Raw genomic sequence first — 14,507 nt, forward strand, 5'->3', positions numbered from 1 at the left:
TCCAGATATATCCCTAATCAGGGCTGCTCATCAGGATTCCAGATATCTGAGTAACCCGGATATCCGAACCATTTTCCGCTATCCGGATCGGATTCAAGATTCCAGATTTCTCTAGAAATCCGGCTAGTTATCTGCGGATATTTGGCCACATAACCCAGATATCCGCGGATATTGTGGATATCCAGATCCGAAATACTGTAACTAAGGCTCTGACGTCCTGGAGCCAATCAGAGGGCTCCCAGCAGAAGCCCTAGCAACCAATCACAGAGGGGAACCCTGGCCAGCCTCACCTGACCTCATTGAGCCAATCAGAGGGCTCCCAGCCTAAACCCTGGCACTCAATCACAGAAAGTAACACTGGCCAGCCCCCCTGTATAATAAGGAGGGCTGCCATGATGAGACATATCATCCTAGCTTGGGAATGCTCCAGTGCTGGTGGCCTAGCAAGGGGGCTGTGCACATTTATAAACCTAAAGCTGTTCAGTGATTAACCCCTTCACTACTATCACTACACTATTGTTAAATCGTTAATTAGATTGATTGATGTCATAGTGTGTCAGTCAGAGTGTGTGCTCCAGTGCTGCTGGGCCAAGGGCTGTGCACAGTGATAAGCAGTTCAGTGATTAACCCCCTCACTACTATCACTACACTATTGTTAAATCGTTAATTAGATTGATTGATGTCATAGTGTGTCAGTCAGAGTGTGTGCTCCAGTGCTGCTGGGCCAAGGGCTGTACACGGTGATAAGCTGTTAAGTGATTAACCCCTTCACTATCTCTACACTATTGTTAAATCATTAATTAGCTTGATGTCATTTGTGTGACAATCAGAGTGTGTGCTGCAGGCCAGCTATTAGCCTTAGGTATAGGTTAGGTTAGGTATTAGGGGATAGGATTACTGTGTTATTGTGTAGTTAGTACTGTAGTACTGCAGTCGGTGTGCTAGTAGTTGTTAGAGTAGTAGTTCTACTGTGTTAGCTTTCTACAGAACTGCTGTGCTGTGAGCAGTGGCAGTGTGACAGTTAGTGTGCACTAGTGTCTTCTCCTCTGCTGTCTGACTGTCACAAGTGCCACGTGGCACTTGACACGTGGCAAGTGCCACGTGACACGTAGCAAGTGCCACATGACATGTAGCAAGTGCCACGTGACACGTAGCAAGTGCCACGTGACACGTAGCAAGTGACCCGTGACACATGGCAAGTGACACATGGCACGTGGCAAGTGACACTTGGCAAGTGCCACGTGACACTTGGCAAGTGACACATGGCAAGTGACATGTGGCAAGTGCCACGTGGGGGGGATTTTAAGTCCCCACATCATCAATTAGTGTTCTCCTTTACAAAATAATGATGCTACATGCCTCCTCATATACCCTAAAAAACGTTTTTAAAGCAATTGAAAGGCCACTTCCGGTTTTCTACCCAGATATCCGAATCCGCCGGATACTAGGGTCGGATATCCGATTCAGATCGGGAAAATTTGAACTCGGATATCCGCCCCGGATCGGATAGCGAGATATCCGGATCCGAATCTGATCCGAATTTTGAAAAGGGGTATCCGAGCAGCATATTAGGTTGCCCCCTGCCCTAATTAAGATTGCTAGATGTACCCCCAGTATTAGGCAGCCTCCACCCCAAAATTAGTTGAGCCCCCAGTATTAGGAAGCCCTTCTCTCCAAGTTAGATATGCAGGTATACCCCAAGTTTAGGTAGCCCCTTCCTTTAGTTTAGATAGTCAGATCAACCCGCAGTATTAGGCAGCCCCTCTTCCCAGTTCAAATCACCAGATAAACCTCCAGTATTAGGCAGCCCCTCAACCTTTGGAGTTGCAAGCGGAGCTGTAGAAATGCTGTCACTCACCACACAGCACTGGAACGACTCGCCCGCCACATCTCCACTTGAGGAAGTCAAAGGAAGGAGATGCTGTGAGCCTGCAAAAAGCTGATGCTCTGTAGTGAGTAACAGCACTCCTACAGCTCTGCATATGTTCGGGCAAGGTGGGCATGGGGGGGAGGGGGGGGTGGCACAGACACGCCTAGTGGCTGGTGCCTCCCCAGTCTCTGCCTCGGCTCAGCCTGATTGTGGTTTTAGAACACTTGGTTATTGAGAAGATACATGCCCATAACCTGTTCGTAAGATGTAGAGATCCATCCGATTACAATACCTACTATAAGTGACAGCTACATAAGAAGTAAAAAAAAATTACAGAGGGTAAGGTGTGTCTGTAGATGTGATAAAGGTTTGTCTGGAAGTTTTGTTATATAAGAGTGTATCTGGAGACTAGGATGCCTAGGTGGAAGGTGGATTGTGAGTGCCTGGCGCTGGATCCCAGAGAGGTGAGTCACTTCATCCCTCTGCTTCACTGCACACTCAGCATGAGCCCACTTTGATGTCACCTTCACCTGGATTTTTCTGCCAAGCTGGAAGGAGGAAGTATCAGAGCTAAATGAAATGCACCCTGTCCATCTGTTGGTGGGAGTATCAGAGCTAAATAAAACGCAAGCTGTTCAGTGCTGAATGTATGTATTTGGGTTCCAAACACTGCAATGCTAAATTCGAACAACAACACTTATGCAGAGTAGTGTCAAGCAGAAAACACATACCAGAGCTCTGGACGTCCTCCTCTTCTGTTCTTACAGCTACTGGCTGTTCTGCTGCATCCTCCATACGGCTTCTAATGTGTCACGTGACCCAATACGTGTCAGGTGACACTCGTCGGGAACCATGTGGGATGCAGCAGAACAGCCGGCAGCTATAAAAACAGAAGCACATGACACCCAGAGCTCTGGTATATGTATTCCACTGCGCACTACTCGGCATTCATGAGAAACAGGGAGAGATTACATTTTCCACCATTTACTTCTATTTACATGAGAATGCTTGTTAGTTGCATTACGGATAATGGGGACTCTACTGTAGTTCTACTCCCTACCACAGTGTCCAGTAGTAAAATAATTATTTTCCCCCAAAACCAGGTTTTTAAGCTACTTCTGCTCTTGATGTCTTGATTTCAGACCTTTTTACCATTTTTGAAGAAGGCAGCGCAAGAAAATGTGGGAAAACCTCTTGGCTGTGACAAATCTGCTCTGATAAATGTTTCCTCGGAGTTGGGCTCCATTGAAAATGCACGTGAAAACTATCCCTTTATCCCAGTTTTATCCTACCGCTGCAGTAAGGTAAGATCGCTGTGTGCACACACACATAAATCAATTAAGTCCATAACTCTCACATAGTAAAAATAGGCTATAATTGAGCTGTAAAATGACATCCCATGAGGTGCGTACACACGCACGCACGCACGTACGCACACACACACACACACACACTGTACATACACACTTATATACATACCAGTGGCGTAGCTAGGGTGTTTGACACCCGGTGCGGATAATTTACCGCCCCCCCCCCCCCCCAAAAAAAAGCGAAGCGCGCAGTTGCAAAAAAAAGGGTGTGGACATGAAGTCACATGGGTGGGGGTAACTGTACTGTAACTGTAACAGTAAGGCAGTGGTCTAATATAGGTAGCCAGAATAGTTGCCCCCGGCATAGGTTAGATAAGTAGATGCCCCCAGTATAGGTTAATTAGGTAGGTACCTTCAATATAGGTAGCCAGTATAGTTGCCACCAGTATAGGCTAGCTAGCTAGGTAGGTGTCCCCAATACAGGTTAGATAGGTAGGTGCCCCAGTATAGATTACATAGGTAGCTGCCCCCAGTATAGGTTAGATAGGTAGGTGCCTCCAGTATAGGTTAGATAGGTAGCTGCCCCCCAGTATAGGTTAGATTAGGTAGGTGCCCCCCAGCAAAGGTTAGATAGGTAGCTGCCCCCCAGTATAGGTTAGATTAGGTAGGTGCCCCCAGTACAGGTTAGATAGGTAGGTGCCTCCAGTATAGGTTAGATAGGTAGCTGCCCCCCAGTATAGGTTAGATTAGGTAGGTGCCCCCCAGCAAAGGTTAGATGGGTAGCTGCCCCCCAGTATAGGTTAGATTAGGTAGGTGCACCCAGTAAAGGTTAGATAGGTAGCTGCCCCCCAGTATAGGTTAGATAGGTAGCAGCCCCCCAGTATAGATACACCACACATGCTGTATACACACACACACTGTATATACACCACACACTTTACACACACTTTACACACACAGACACACCATACACACTGTACACACACACACTGTACACACACACACTGTACACACACACTGTACACACACACACACACACACACACACAGACTGTACACACACACACACAAATACCACACACACACACACACACACACACACACACACACACACACTGTATGCACACTGTACACAGACACACATACACTGTACACACACACACACACACACACACACACACACACACACACACACACACATATCCTGCTAACTCTCCTCTCCTGTACATCTCCTGGTGGGTGCACTATGGCTGCTGTCTGCATGCTGTCCCGGGGAAGCTCCAGCCTCAGATTACACTCAGTGTTGGCAGCTATGGGAGGGAGTGGGGTTAATCGGCCTTACATCAGACACTAGTGCCTCACAGACTTGCACCAAAGTTTTCCAGCACTTGTCAGCTGCTGAGAAGCAGCCAGCAGTACTGTGGAGGCAGAGGCGGCCTTAGAGTATGCGGGGCCTGGGGTGAGTGTCACATGCGGGGCCTAGAGCCATAAGTGTAGGCCATATACCGTATCGCCACGTTCATGGACTTGTCTGCCTTTAATGCAGCACAGAGTTAAACTGTAATATCACCCACTTAAGCCATAGGTAAACATGGACATTACCTTGCACATTCAGTTGTAACTGACAGTATCCGATATATTACTGACAGCAACTGGTATATTTCTGTTCTGATAAAATAGTCAGAACTGGAAGGGCTCACTGTAAGAAGAAAATGGGGAGCTTCTGAGAGGAACTGATGGTGAGGTAAGTATGTAATATTTATTTTCAGCTACATCATGTGTTTATTTTAAATATTTTTTCTCAGTTCAGGTTCTATTTTCCATAGCTAGCATAGTTGCCCCAGTGTAGGGAGTTTAGTTACCCCAGTATAGCTAGTACAGTGCCCAGTATAGTTAGTCCAGTGCCCAGTATATAGCTAGTACAGTGCTCCAATATATAGGCATCCAGTCAAAAATGGCGCAGAGTAAAAAATGGCACACCGTTCTGCCAATCATAAAACGCTATTTACCGTTTTAATGTAAATACATTAAAACGGTAAATAGCGTTTTATAAAACAGAACAGTGCGCCATTGAAAAATTGGAGGAGGAGAGGCGGGGGTCGGGCTGAAGGAGAGGCAGCGGGCAGTAGGCTGGCAGAGGGGGTCGGGCTGGAGGAGAGGTAGCGGGCTGGCAGCGGGGGTCGGGCTGGAGGAGAGGTAGCGGGCTGGCAGCGGGGGTCGGGCTGGAGGAGAGGCAGCGGGCAGTGGGCTGGCAGCGGGGGTCGGGCTGGAGAGGCAGCGGGGTGGAGGGAGTAGGATTAGGTAGCATGTGTATACATTACATTGTCCCGGCCCGGCGTTCGCTCCTCACTTCACAGCTTGCACGAGTCCTGCATCCAGCCAATCACCATGCGGAAACTGAAGCCGCATGGTGATTGGCTGGATGCAGGACTCGTGCAAGCTGTGAAGTGAGGAGCGAACGCCGGGCCGGGACAATGTAATGTATACACATGCTACCTAATCCTACTCCCTCCACCCCGCTGCCTCTCCAGCCCGACCCCCGCTGCCAGCCCACTGCCCGCTGCCTCTCCTCCAGCCCGACCCCCGCTGCCAGCCCGCTACCTCTCCTCCAGCCCGACCCCCGCTGCCAGCCTACTGCCCGGCCGCTGCCTCTCCTCCAGCCCGATCCCTGCAAAAAAAAACATATAAAACGATAAATATCGTTTGAAGTGCAGCGCCATTCTGACACTATTGGCGCTGTGCGCCATTTTTGCCTGTCCCCATATATAGATAGTATAGTGCCCAGTATATAGCTAGTACAGTGCCTGGTATATAGCTAGTATAGTGCTCCAGTATAGCTAGTACAGTGCCCCAGTATATAGCTAGTATAGTGCCCCAGTATAGCTAGTACAGTGCCCTAGTATATAGCTAGTACAGTGCCCCAGTATATAGCTAGAATAGTGCCCCAGTATAGCTAGTACAGTGCCCAGTATATAGCTAGTACAGTGGCCAGTATATAGCTAGTACAGTGCCCAGTATATAGCTAGTATAGTGCCCCAGTATAGCTAGTACAGTGCCCAGTATATAGCTAATACAGTGCCCAGTATATAGCTAGTACAGTGCCAAGTATATAGCTAGTACAGTGCCCAGTATATAGCTAGTACAGTGCCCAGTATATAGCTAGTATAGTGCCCCAGTATAGCTAGTACAGTGCCCAGTATATAGCTAGTACAGTGCCCAGTATATAGCTAGTATAGTGCCCCAGTATATAGCTAGTACAGTGCCAAGCATATAGCTAGTACAGTGCCCAGTATATAGCTAGTACAGTGCCCCAGTATAGCTAGTACATTGTCCAGTATATAGCTAATACAGTGCCCAGTGTATAGCTAGTACAGTGCCCAGTATATAGCTAGTACAGTGCCCAGTGTATAGATAGTACAGTGCCCAGTATATAGCTAGTACAGTGCCAAGTATATAGCTAGTACAGTGCCCAGTATATAGCTAGTACAGTGCCCAGTATATAGCTAGTATAGTGCCCCAGTATAGCTAGTACAGTGCCCAGTATATAGCTAGTACAGTGCCCAGTATATAGCTAGTACAGTGCCCAGTATATAGCTAGTACATTGCCCAGTATATAGCTAGTACAGTGCCCGGTGTATAGCTAGTCCAGTGCTCAGTGTATAGCTAGTATAGTGCCCCAGTATAGCTAGTACAGTGCCCAGTATATAGCTAGTACAGTGCCCAGTATATAGCTAGTACAGTGCCCAGTATATAGCTAGTATAGTGCCCCAGTATAGCTAGTAGAGTGCCCAGTATATAGCTAGTACAGTGCCCCAGTATAGCTAGTACAGTGCCCCAGTATATAGCTAGTACAGTGCCCCAATATATAGCTAGTATAGTGCCCAGTATATAGCTAGTACAGTGCCCCAATATATAGCTAGTATAGTGCCCAGTATATAGCTAGTACAGTGCCCATTGTATAGCTAGTACAGTGCCCAGTATATAGCTAGTACAGTGCCCAGTATATAGCTAGTACAGTGCCCAGTGTATAGCTAGTATAGTGCCCAGTATATAGCTAGTATAGTGCCCCAATATATAGCTAGTATAGTGCCCAGTATATAGCTAGTACAGTGCCCAGTGTATAGCTAGTACAGTGCCCAGTATATAGCTAGTACAGTGCCCAGTATATAGCTAGAACAGTGCCCAGTGTATAGCTAGTACAGTGCCCAGTATATAGCTAGTATAGTGCCCAGTATATAGCTAGTACAGTGCCCAGTATATAGCTAGTACAGTGCCCAGTGTATAGCTAGTACAGTGCCCAGTATATAGCTAGTATAGTGCCCAGTATATAGCTAGTACAGTGCCCAGTATATAGCTAGTACAGTGCCCAGTGTATAGCTAGTACAGTGCCCAGTATATAGCTAGTATAGTGCCCAGTGCCCCAGTACATAGCTAGAGCTACGGTAGTATACAATAATGATGCTTCCCCAGGCAGCCCCAGTGCCCCGCCCAAATTTACTAATTAGTGGCCCCTCAAATAATCCTACCTAGTATATAGCTAGTACATTGCCCAGTATATACAGTAGCTAGTACAGTGCCCGGTGTATAGCTAGTCCAGTGCCCAGTGTATAGCTAGTATAGTGCCCCAGTATAGCTAGTACAGTGCCCAGTATATAGCTAGTACAGTGCCCAGTATATAGCTAGTACAGTGCCCAGTATATAGCTAGTATAGTGCCCCAGTATAGCTAGTAGAGTGCCCAGTATATAGCTAGTACAGTGCCCCAGTATAGCTAGTACAGTGCCCCAGTATATAGCTAGTACAGTGCCCCAATATATAGCTAGTATAGTGCCCAGTATATAGCTAGTACAGTGCCCATTGTATAGCTAGTACAGTGCCCAGTATATAGCTAGTACAGTGCCCAGTATATAGCTAGTACAGTGCCCAGTATATAGCTAGTACAGTGCCCAGTGTATAGCTAGTATAGTGCCCAGTATATAGCTAGTATAGTGCCCCAATATATAGCTAGTATAGTGCCCAGTATATAGCTAGTACAGTGCCCAGTGTATAGCTAGTACAGCGCCCAGTATATAGCTAGTATAGTGCCCAGTATATAGCTAGTACAGTGCCCAGGGTATAGCTAGTACAGTGCCCAGTATATAGCTAGTATAGTGCCCAGTGCCCCAGTACATAGCTAGAGCTACGGTAGTATACAATAATGATGCTTCCCCAGGCAGCCCCAGTGCCCCGCCCAAATTTACTAATTAGTGGCCCCTCAAATAATCCTACCTAGTACGGTCCCGTCGGTCCGGACTGGTATCTGCTCTGCCTGCGGCTGTCCTCAGTGCCCTGGCCTCTGCAATACGTCTGGCCCGGTGGCTGCTGCAGAAAGTGGCTCCCTCAATGAGTCTCTCAGTCCTGGTCGGCTCTTAGGTCGGGCTGCCGCGGGGTGCGCTCTCTCTGCACATGCATGTGACGTCAATCGTGACGTCACTCGCAGAGCGCACCCAGCACCCGGAGGGAATGCCAATGCGCTCCGCCTCCACACATACAGGAAGCGCATCAGGCCGGCCAGTGAGCGATCGGCGGAGCAGCGGTGGCGGCGGCCGCCGCAGCAGCAGTGCAAATAAATTAGGCCGGCTCTGAGTGCCGGTGCGCAGGGCCTCTTCAAGCACGGGGCCTGGGGCGATTGCCCTAGTTGCCCCCCCCCCCCCAAAGGCCGGCTCTGTGTGGAGGTCTGTACACAATAAACACAGAGCGGATGGTAACTGTACCTGGTCCTGTTAAGATACACAGCTTCTCCACTCCTCATAAGTTGTATGTGCTGTGCAGCCAGCCAATCACCATGCGGCTTCACTCCCTGCAAGGTGATTGGCTGGCTCTACGGCTCATGCAACTGCTAAGGAAGTGGAGTGAAGGAGCCGTGTATCATAACAGGACGAGTAAAGTATAATTACCCTCCGCTTTGTTTATTATCTACCGACCACCCCCCCCCGAGCTGCAACCACCCTGACCTAGCTGCCCTGCCACTGCAGCTGAGCTGCACATGCGGGGACACCCGGAACTATCGGGGAGACCACCTGGGGGGCCTAGCAGGGTCGAGTATGAGTGCACCCCCTCTAGGGCGGCTGGGGTCACCCCACCTGGTGCTGGTCGCACTCCCCGCATCCCCGTCACAACGCTAGTGATACACACACACACACACGCAACACATGCAACGGGTACAGTGAAAAATGCCACCAGTAAAATAATGGCGCCACTAAAGCATTTTAAAACGATAATTATCGTGTTGACAAAAAACCATTAATATCGTTTTATGTCAAAACGCTATTTATCGTTTCATGTCAATTTCTCCCTAAAGTGCTTTTAAAGCCATAAATTGAGGCACTGCAAAAGTGCTTTAAAAAAAAAATGTGTGTGTGTTTGTATGTATATATATATATATATATATATATATATATATATGTCCTTTTCAAAAAATTAGCATATTGTGATAAAGTTCATTCTTTTCTGTAATGTACTGTAATGTAATGTAATGTAGTTCAAGCCTTTTATTGTTTTAATATGGATGATTTTGGCATTCCTATCTCAAAAAAATTGCATATCATGAAAAGGTTCTCTTAACGAGCTATTAACCTAATCATCTGAATCAACTAATTAACTCTAAACACCTGCAAAAGGTTCCTGAGGCTTTTAAAAAATCCCAGCCTGGTTCATTACTAAAAATCGCAATCATTGGTAAGACTGCCGACCTGACTGCTGTCCAGAAGGCCATCATTGACACCCTCAAGCAAGAAGGTAAGACACAGAAAGAAATTTCTGAACGAATAGGCTGTTCCCAGAGTGCTGTATCAAGGCACCTCAGTGGGAAGTCTGTGGGAAGGAAAAAGCGTGGCAGAAAATGCTGCACAACGAGAAGAGGTGACCGGACCCTGAGGAAGATTGTGGAGAAGGACCGATTCCAGACCTTGGGGGACCTGCGGAAGCAGTGGACTGAGTCTGGAGTAGAAACATCCAGAGCCACCGTGTACATGCGTGTGCAGGAAATGGGCTACAGGTGCCGCATTCCCCAGGTCAAGCCACTTTTGAATCAGAAACAGCGGCAGAAGCGCCTGACCTGGGCTACAGAGAAGCAGCACTGGACTGTTGCTCAGTGGTCCAAAGTACTTTTTTTGGATGAAAGCAACTTTTACATGTCATTCGGAAATCAAGATGCCAGAGTCTGGAGGAATACTGGGGAAAGGGAAATGCCAAAATGCCTGAAGTCCAGTGTCAAGTACCCACAGTCAGTAATGGTCTGGGGTGCCATGTCAGCTGTTGGTGTTGGTCCACTGTGTTTTATCAAGGGCAGGGTCAATGCAGCTAGCTATCAGGAGATTTTGGAGCACTTCATGCTTCCATCTGCTGAAAAGCTTTATGGAAATGAAGATTTCATTTTTCAGCACGACCTGGAACCTGCTCACAGTGCCAAAACCACTGGTAAATGGTTTACTGACCATGGTATTACTGTGCTCAATTGGCCTGCCAACTCTCCTGACCTGAACCCCATAGAGAATGTGTGGGAAATTGTGAAGAGAAAGTTGAGAGACGCAAGACCCAACACTCTAGATGAGCTTAAGGCCGCTATCGAAGCATCCTGGGCCTCCATAACACCTGAGCAGTGCCACAGGCTGATTGCCTCCATGCCAAGCCGCACTGAAGCAGTCATTTCTGCAAAAGGCAGGGGCGTAGCAATAGAGGTCGCAGCGGTCGCATGCGCGACTGGGCCCGGCTCCTGAAGAGGCGGGGGAGGGGCCCGGGGGGGCCCATGTCTTTTTATAGTGCGGCCAGGACTGAGTGCGACCCGTGCGCCGTGCGCGCTATTGGGAGGGGGGGAGCCGCAGCCGCGGGGAGGGTAGCCCGACCTCTCCCTCCCTTCCTCTCCCCGGGCCCCCCCCCCCCTTCAGATGCAGAGTGACGCGCACGGAAGCGCTGTAGGCTGAAACTCACCTCCGTCCCTGCGTTCCAAGCGCCGCTGATCTCCTCTCGCTGTATAGATGTTGTTACACACTGCTTCCGGCTAAACAGGAAGCAGTGTGTAACAACATCTATACAGAGCGGGAGGAGAGGAGACCAGCGGCGCAGGGACGGAGGTGAGTTCTGCCTACAGCGCTTCCGTACGCCGCGCACTCTGCATCTGAAGGGGGGGGGGCCCGGGGAGAGGAAGGGAGGGAGAGGTCGGGCTGCTCTCCCCGCAGCTGCGGCTCCCCCCTTCATTATGGGGGGGGGGACCTACTACCTACCTACCTACCTACCTACCACCTACCTACCTACCTACCTAATCCTGGGGGGCAGCTACCTACCTATCCTGGGGGGGCAGCTACCTAATCTAACCTATCCTGGGGGGCAGCTACCTAATCTATCCTGGGGGGCAGCTACCTACCTAACCTATCCTGGGGGGGCAGCTACCTACCTAACCTGTCCTGGGGGGGCAGCTACCTACCTATCCTGGGGGGGCAGCTACCTACCTAACCTATCCTGGGGGGGCAGCTACCTACCTAACCTATCCTGGGGGGGGGGGGCAGCTACCTACCTAACCTATCCTGGGGGGGCAGCTACCTACCTAACCTATCTGGGGGGGGGGGCAGCTACCTAATCTATCCTGGGGGGCAGCTACCTACCTAACCTATCCTGGGGGGGCAGCTACCTACCTAACCTGTCCTGGGGGGGCAGCTACCTACCTAACCTATCCTGGGGGGGCAGCTACCTACCTAACCTATCCTGGGGGGGCAGCTACCTACCTAACCTATCCTGGGGGGCAGCTACCCACCTAACCTATCTGGGGGGGGGGGCAGCTACCTAATCTAACCTATCCTGGGGGGCAGCTACCTACCTAACCTGTCCTGGGGGGGCAGCTACCTACCTAACCTGTCCTGGGGGGGCAGCTACCTACCTAACCTATCCTGGGGGGGGCAGCTACCTACCTAACCTATCCTGGGGGGGCAGCTACCTACCTAACCTATTCTGGGGGGGGGGCAGCTACCTACCTAACCTATCTGGGGGGGGGGGGCAGCTACCTACTCTAACCTATCCTGGGGGCAGCTACCTAATCCTACCTATCCTGGGGGAAAGCTACCTAATCTATCCTGGGGGGCAGCTACCTAACCTATACTGGGGGGCACCTACCTCATCTAACCTATACTGGGGGGCAGCTACCTAATCTAACCTATACTGGGGGGCACCTACCTATCTAACCTGGGGGCACTTACTTGTCTAACCTGTATTTGGGGGAAACCTAGCTAGCCTATACAGGTGCCAACTATACTGGCTACCTATATTGGAGGCACCTACCTAACTAACCTATACTGGGGGCACCTACCTATTTAACCTATGCTGGGGACAACTATTCTGGCTACCTATATTAGAGGCACCCACCTAGCTAACCTGTACTGGGGGCACCTATCTATCTAACCTATACCGGCGGCGCCTGCCTATCTAACCTATACTGGGGGCAACTATACTGGCTACTTATGCTGGAGGCACCTACCTGGCTAACCTATACCGGGGGCAACTATACTGGCTTACCTATGCCTGGCTACCTATACTGGGGGGACCTATAGCTGGCTATAGGGATTTGGATATGTGTGTGCGTCGGGTGTTGCCGGGGGAGGGGGGCTGTTGTTGCCGTGGGGGGGGGGCCCACATCCAGATTCCGCATCGGGGCCCAGAGGTTTGTAGCTACGCCACTGGCAAAAGGATTCCCGACCAAGTATTGAGTGCATAACTGAACATAATTATTTAAAGGTTGACCTTTTTTTTGTTTTAAAAACACTTTTCTTTTATTGGTCGGATGAAATATGCTATTTTTTTGAGATAGGAATTTCGGGTTTTCATGAGCTGTATGCCAAAATCATCAATAATAAAACAATAAAAGGCTTAAACTACTTCAGTTGTGTGTAATGAATCTAAATGATATGAAAGTCTAATGTTTATCAGTACATTACAGAAAATAATGAACTTTATCACAATATGCACATTTTTTGAGAAGGACCTGTATATATATATATATATATATATATATATATATATACATATATATATATATATATATATATACTTATACATATACAGTGGGTTGCAAAAGTATTCGGACCCCTTGAAGTTTTCCACATTTTGTCATATTACTGCCACAAACATGAATCAATTTTATTGGATTTACACATGAGAGACCAACACAAAGTGGTGTACACATGAGAAGTGGAACGAAAATCATACATGATTCCAAACATTTTTTACAAATAAATAACTGCAAAGTGGTGTGTGCATAATTATTTGGCCTGAGTGCAGTCAGTTGCCTATAGACATTGCCTGATGAGTGCTAATGACTAAATAGAGTGCACCTGTGTGTAATCTAATGTCAGTACAAATACAGCTGCTCTGTGAGGGCCTCAGAGATTGTCTAAGAGAATATTGGGAGCAACAACACCGTAAACTCCAAAGAACACAAAAGACAGGTCCAAGACAGGTCAGCGATCAAGTTATTGAGAAATTTAAAGCAGGCTTAGGCTACAAAAAGATTTCCAAAGCCTTGAACATCCCAAGGAGCACTGTTCAAGCGATCATTCAGAAATGGAAGGAGTATGGCACAACTGTAAACCTACCAAGACAAGGCCATCCACCTAAACTCACAGGCCGAACAAGGAGAGCGCTGATCAGAAATGCAGTCAAGAGGCCCATGATGACTCTGGACGAGCTGCAGAGATCTACAGCTCAGGTGGGAGACTCTGTCCATAGGACAACTATTAGTCATGCACTGTACAAAGTTGGCCTTTATAGAAGAGTGGCAAGAAGAAAGGCATTGTTAACAGAAAACATCAGAAGTCCCTTTTGCAGTTTGCCACAAGCCATGTGGGGGACACAGCAACCATGTGGAAGAAGGTGCTCTGGTCAAATGAGACCAAAATGTAACTTTTTGGCCAAAATGCAAAAATGTGGCAGAAAACTAACACTGCACATCACTCTGAACACATCATCCCCACTGTCAAATATGGTGGTGGCAGCATCATGCTCTGGGGGTGCATCTCTTCAGCAGGGACAGGGAAGCTGGTCAGAGTTGATGGGAAGATGGATGGAGCCAAATACAGGGCAAACTTGGAAGAAAACCTCTTGGAGACTGCAAAAGACTTGAGACTGGGGCGGAGGTTCACCTTCCAGCAGGACAATGACCCTAAACATAAAGCCAGGGCAACAATGGAATGGTTTAAAAAAAAACCATATCTATGTGCTAGAATGGCCCAGTCAAAGTCAAGATTTAAATCCAATCGAGAATCTGTGGCAAGATCTGAAAACTGCTGTTCACAAACGCTGTCCAT

The 14,507-nt window shown here is 48.5% G+C and overlaps 1 protein-coding gene across 2 annotated transcripts in view; it reads left to right on the top strand.

Annotated features, from left to right (window-relative positions):
* LOC137537587 (C-signal-like) overlaps positions 1-14,507 on the top strand; it is a 65,333-nt gene that overhangs the window by 40,770 nt on the left and 10,056 nt on the right. For both annotated transcript variants that reach the window (XM_068259463.1, XM_068259464.1), the window contains exon 4: positions 3,013-3,174. In XM_068259463.1, the coding sequence (XP_068115564.1) occupies positions 3,013-3,174 (162 nt within the window). The remainder of the gene's footprint in view (positions 1-3,012; positions 3,175-14,507) is intronic.

The sequence above is a fragment of the Hyperolius riggenbachi genome, chromosome 11 (assembly GCF_040937935.1).
Source record: "Hyperolius riggenbachi isolate aHypRig1 chromosome 11, aHypRig1.pri, whole genome shotgun sequence".
NCBI lineage: Eukaryota > Metazoa > Chordata > Amphibia > Anura > Hyperoliidae > Hyperolius > Hyperolius riggenbachi.